Raw genomic sequence first — 6,528 nt, 5'->3', positions numbered from 1 at the left:
GGGGGCGTGTTACTCCTTCACAGAGACACCACTGCTTCCACAAAAAGGGCAATGGTCCTTTTTATGCTGGCAGGGGACAGGCTATTGCATTTAGACTGTGGCTGCTTTTTAAAGAAAACACACTGTTAGACTTTGAACACCTGTTGTTTTGAAGCATCTGGAATGTACTTAGCTGAATTAAACTGATAGTTCAGTTCGGCTTTTAGAGCTCATTCCCACTCTTGCTATTGCACTGTTTTTATTGTGCATTGCAGCATGCTGACAAAATGCACATTGTATGTGCCATGGGGTGCGTGTAAATGTATTTGTAGTAGGATCTCAAAGACGTAACGTCTGCTTTGTTGCTATTGGCAATAGAGACACTTCACTTTTCACTAAAATTCTTGAATATTCCTGTATATATTAAAAGCTGTTCACTGATTATCCACTTTACCCCCGCATTAAGGGGGTCAAAAGAATCTCAGATTCAGATGAACTAGGAAACTCAGAAATAAGTGTCCTACATCATCATCATCCTTCTCTGACCACAGATTTTCTCTGTATATTTACAGCAGCAACAAGAAGAGACGAAAAGAAAGGCAACTCTCTCTGACATCTATGCGGATAATGAAAGTTCTTACAGTGATGAACTCTTTTTTGGCCGTGAAGTTTATGGACAAAGCCGAAATGTAAGTAGCTTATTTGTTATGCTTGGCTTCTGTTGAGCGAGAACTAAAGTAGATCATGGTTTAACCTGCATCACTAGATGTGTGTACTGAATTAGGTGAACATTTGGCCAATTGTACAGATCCCTACTCATCTCCCTAAACCAATTCTACCTACTGGACAGTTGCCCTGGTTTGGGGACAACTGGCCTGCATCCATCTCTGCCTCCAACATACAGTATAAACTTTCCTCTCATTTTATTAATTTGCCTATATTTCCCAGTGATAGCACTAGACGAAACTACGGTGCAATCATACCTCCTAATACACCTTGATAGCGCTGTGTGGCATCTGTATATATTTTTTTTAGTGTATGCAACAGAGACCTACATTTTAATTAATGATTAATTAATGATTCAGTTAGCTCCCTTTTGGGAGGCCTAGTGATGGGGAATTTATTTTATACACTTACAAGGAATTGCCTGTCTTGCATACACCTATCTCTGTTACTCATAAACCGATGAGCTGCATGTCATGCTCACTCTTTGTCAAATTATACAATCAAGTAAAGTGAACATTTCTTCTTTTAATTTTAATAATATACAACATATTTATAGGCTCTATATACGTTTTACTGATCAAATAAAATGTGTAAAGCTATCATAAAATTGTAGTGTTTTATATGTATTTTTAAAAATGATCTGATCGTATGATTAGCACGGTTATTATCATTACCATGTTGTGAATAACCTCTATAATCTGATACCATGCTGGCAGGGAACCAGCAAAACAAAGGGCGCCTCCCTAGTGTAGAAGTTTTTATTAATCAATATAAAAAAGAGAGGATTGTACTCGCAAAGATCCAATAATAGATAGCCTGTAATGAGAGAGATCACAGCAACACTATGGAGATAGACGAACAGCTACGGCGTAAGGCATGCAGGTAGGAAGCTTCATCTAATTGTCATGTATTTAGATGGATGAAGCTTCCTGCCTGCATGCCTTACACTGTAGCTGTTCATCTATCTCCATACTTTTGCTGTAATTTCAGTCATTACAGGCTATGTATTATTGGATGTTTGTGAGTACAATCCTCTCTTTTTTATATTGATTCATTCAAACTTCTACACTAGGAGGTGCCCTTTGTTTTGCTGGTTCCCTTCCAGATTTCCAGTTCTCCTGACTGTTAAGGTGCTGCCATCTCGTGGGAGTTAGTTGCGTGCATCCCCTCAAGGACGATGGACAGTTGGCGCTAGTTGTTTCTTCTTTCTCTGATTCCATTCTGTCCAGATCTATTCACAACACACATATAAGTATGAGTCCCTCTGCCAGTTCATATAGAGAAGTGTTTTTGTTTTTTTTGTTTAGTCACATAAACAGTATATAAGGTACTGCTGGGCTTTCTTGGTATTACAGGATAGCACCTTGTGTTAAATGTTCATTTGTTACTTTAAAAAGAATTCACAAAATGTAAAATAATTTGAATAAGTTTGGGACATTAAAAAATATTTGATGAAAACCCATTCTTGTTTCTTTACCTTAGACACACTTTGTATTGTAAGTATGCTTAAAGGAGAACTATGGTGTCAGGGCTTTTCCCCATAGTTCTCCTTAGGGTAACGGGAGGACACAAACTAGCGTCCTCCCGTTACCCTAAGCTCAGTATGAGACACCGCAGCCGGAGCGGATCACGACTTAGATGACGTGATCCGCCCAGCTGCGTGAGTGACAGCTGGCTCTGCCTGTCTAGAGGCAGAGCCATCTGTACCCGCCCCCTCCCCCGTCCGTTCCGCCAGTCAGCGCTGGCGGATCGGAGCGGGGAGGGGGGACTCCAGCCCCTCCCCTGTCACGGCAGAGAGCCGTGACAGGATCGAGAGGTGAGCGAACGCCGGTATATGTTCGCTCACATCCCGATCTACTGAGCCGACCTGTGACAGTCTCATTGTCACAGGTCGGCTAGAACTATGAGGTGATTGAGAAACACTCACCTCATAGTTCTCCTTTAAAGAGGCTGACAACAAAGGCACCCTTAGAAATGTTTAGACAAAACATTTAGACAATCTACAAGCAGAGACTTATAGATAATTACCAGCTAAGGGCAGATGATTCCATCTTCCTTTACATCCTGGAACTCCGGATCTGCCGTCTGGAACATGTGACACATCACCTGAGGGGAAACAATGCCTTTCCTCTCGAGATCTTATGAGATTTTTCAGTTTACAGATGAGATTTCACAGTAGGGCACTGGTGATGTAACCTTCCCAGGATACATATGTGATTCCAGGATTACATCACCAGTGCCTCACCCAACCAGGAAGTGTACAAACAGTAATTGTAAGTGAAAGCAAAAAAATATTTGTTTAACTAATGAATGTAAGATGATTTCATATCAGCATGAGGAACTGCATGCCGATGTGATTTTTAATGAAAAGGGGTAAAGATCCACTTTAAGTATGTTCTGTAACTAATAAAAAAGTCAAGTACAAGAAAACTTGTGCTGTTAGAATGGCAAAACAGGAAATGTCACTTAATTATCCATAAATAACTATTTCATATTAAGTGACGGAATGTTTTTATTATACTCACACTCACCCGGCAGTTTTTGCAGCTGTTTATTACCGAGCGACAGTAACTAGACGCCATCTAAAGATGTCATGTCATTTTGTATGGCAGAGTTTGTCCTATTCAATTTTTGAAATATTTTAACAATAAAGTGCTGGACTAACTCCACTTTTTTGCTTTTCTGTGGGTATTGTAAAACAGTTCTGTTCTCCTAAGTCTGCACAGGTTCGTTATGTATGCATTGCTTATTTTGCCTACATCTAGCTGGTTGTAGTGAGAGATTTACAAACTCTGCTCTTCTTTGGCTGTCCTAAATGCTATGTCTATAGACAGAGTATACCAGTGTGTATTTAAATTTGTTTTTATTTAGGTTTTAACATAGCTACAGGGATATAAAACAAAACAAAATAAAATAATATAATTAAATAATAATATAATCCAAAGGAAAAGGGGAAAAAAAAAAGACAGAGTATACCAGTGTGTACAGCCGAGCAAAATGATGTAATAAAAAGAATTGTAAGTCGATGTCATTGTGTATCATAATGTTTTGCAGGTATCCTGGAGCTATTCAAAATACTTGGAGGCACTGGAACAGGAAAGGATATTGCTGAAAAGACAAGAAGACCTGGAGAAGAAGTCTGGATCAAGCGTCATATCAGGTAATATGATCAGTCTTATCGTATCTGATTTGCAATGTTCTTATAAAAGCTTCAGTTAATAAAAATAAAAAAGAACAAAAATGTAATATATTGCATCTTTCCAGTCCTTAGATGTGGTGACTGCATTTGTTTTTTTCAGGATATTTTTCCATTATTTCCACCTAGTGATCATGCCAGTAACACACTTACTATCCCAGGGGGACAACGCTCTGACCACACTGCAACACCCTAGAGAGCGACTGCAGAACACGCCCCAATTTTCACCATAACATGGGGGCAGAAGGTGTTCTATAGTCTTATTATGACTATAGTCATAATGATAGCTGGTAACAATGCTAATTAATAACAGCCAGCAGAGGCTGAGAGCACAGGACGTTATCAGCTAACAAGATTTCTGGCAGGAACAACAGGGATGTCTTGCACTTATTGAACAGATATAATAACAAAACAATTTCAATTGTTTATTTAGACCAAAGGGTAAAATAAGAGAAGCACATTGTTAGGGATTACATAACCTTGAATAGCTTATATTTGCAATATTGGGGTTTTCACATTAGCCTCCATATTTTTATGAGTTATCCTTGTGTGATCGGTCTGAGAGCTTATAGCTATAATCAGGTCTATTATACTCTAAGCCCAGAACAATATGTAATGTCCAAATGATTGATGAAGGCTTATACAGAACACCTTTTTTAATTTTGCAAGACTAGAAGGTGTTTCATATCCCTGTAAAAAGAACAGCAAAGCTCTGTTGTCCTGACTACTCAGGACTTTATAGCTTCAATTCAAAATGTTTTACAGAATAAGGGTCTTCATTTTCAGCCGTGTGACTGTAATTTTCAAATTTCATTGGGTTCAAGTGAAAACACAAATCATTTTTTTGTTGTTTTAGGTTCATAAATTTAGCCTAATGTATGAAAAGTATGCATGCAAGCAAGCATGCAAGTAAAATATTTTTGTTAAGAACCAATCAGATTGCTTGTTTAATTTTCATAACGTGGACTACATAAGCATCAGGTAGAAGATGGCTATAAACAATATATATCACATACAGCATGTTTTCATACAATCATCTGTCTGATTTTTATCCCAAGCTTTAGGAATTTGTAGACTAATTTCCAAAGCAACTCTAGAAACCCCAGTTCAGTAGCAGCTCCAGAAATTCAACTTAATAACATATTTTCAAACCCCAGCTACATATCAGGTCCAGAAACTTAGCTGCATAGGCTACAGAAACCCCAGCTTCATAGCAGCCCTAAAACACTAAGCTGCATAGGCTTCAGAAACCTCAGCTCCAAAACAGCTTCAGAAAACCCAGCTCCATGGCAGCCCCAAAACACTTAGCTGCATAGGCTATGGAAAACTCAGCTCCAAAACAGCTCCAGAAACCCCAGCTCCATAGCAGCCCCAAAACACCTAGCTGCATAGGCTATGGAAACCTCAGCTCCAAAACAGCTCCAGAAACCCCAGCTCCATAACAGCCCCAAAACACTTAGGTGCATAGGCTATGGAAACCTCAGCTCCAAAACAGCTCCAGAAACCCCAGCTCCATAACAGCCCCAAAACACTTAGGTGCATAGGCTATGGAAACCTCAGCTCCAAAACAGCTCCAGAAACCCCAGCTCCATAGCAGCCCCCAAAACCCCGGCTCAATAGCAGCCCCAGAAACCCCAGCTCTATAGCAGCCCCAGAAACCCCAGCTCTATAGCAGCCCCAGAAACCCCGGCTCAATAGCAGCTTTAGAAATCTCAGCTCTATAGCAGCCCCAGAAACCCCAGCTCAATAGCAGCCCCAGAAACCTCAGCTCTATAGCAGCCCCAGAAACCTCAGCTCTATAGCAGCCCCAGACACTCCAGCTCCATAGCAGCTCCAGAACCTCTAGCTCCATAGTAGCTTTAGAAATCTCAGCTCCATTGCCACTCCAAAAACCCTTCATAGTAGAATTAGAAGTCTCAGCTCCATAGGAGATTCAGAAAACCTAGCTTCATAGCAGCTCCTGAAACCTCAGCAGTTTGTCTGAAATTCAAGCTTAAGCATATAGGGAAGGCAACAAGAACAGTTAGATGTCATGGTGGGAAAAGGCAGAAATGGTAGATATGATTGCTGAAGTCACAAGGACCCAGGAGAACCTGGTGGATGATTTTGACCACATATCTACCAAAATTTGGAATATCAGATTTAGTTGAAAAAAGAGCGTCAGACTATTTCCTAACTGTTTTCTTCTTTGTTTAGATAATTCATCAGCCTACAGCATAGGAAGTGATGATTCTAAAAGATCGGGGAAGACCTTTAACTCATCATATGGACAAACACAAAGGCTTCTCTCTGCTGCGAGACGCTAATGGTGGCTATATGGTTCTGAACATTGTTCTGCTGCTTGTGTAACGTATGAGCCATCTTCAGCTTATTCCATTTACTTGTACAACTTCTTTTTCTTCTCTGGTCATAAAAAAGTGCATCAAAACTGGTATAAATGTCAAGTTGTTTTAATTAAAAAAGGTTTTGTGATTGAACACTAAATTATTTCTTCTATTTTTATATAAATTATAGTAACAGTGTGTTGCATGTAAACCAGTAGTAATGAGGCTGGGCCCTTGAAAAACTAGCATACTTGTCCTTTTCTGTTCCCCTTCCCCAGCACAATCATAGTTAATGTTCACCTA

At 39.7% G+C, this 6,528-nt stretch overlaps 1 protein-coding gene across 1 annotated transcript in view; it reads left to right on the top strand.

The window, feature by feature from the left end:
* RGS22 (regulator of G-protein signaling 22) overlaps positions 1–6,207 on the top strand; it is a 74,318-nt gene extending 68,111 nt beyond the window's left edge. Inside the window, exons 24-26 of the mRNA XM_018558972.1 lie at positions 552–668; positions 3,760–3,865; positions 6,098–6,207. Coding sequence (XP_018414474.1) covers positions 552–668; positions 3,760–3,865; positions 6,098–6,207 — 333 coding nt within the window. The remainder of the gene's footprint in view (positions 1–551; positions 669–3,759; positions 3,866–6,097) is intronic.
* Positions 6,208–6,528: the final 321 nt, after the last annotated feature.

This window comes from Nanorana parkeri, unplaced genomic scaffold (genome assembly GCF_000935625.1).
Source record: "Nanorana parkeri isolate BGI_ZX_2015 unplaced genomic scaffold, ASM93562v1 scaffold16, whole genome shotgun sequence".
Lineage (NCBI taxonomy): Eukaryota > Metazoa > Chordata > Amphibia > Anura > Dicroglossidae > Nanorana > Nanorana parkeri.
Note: the sequence above shows the minus strand (reverse complement) of the source record. Positions and strands in the feature narration are given on the sequence as shown.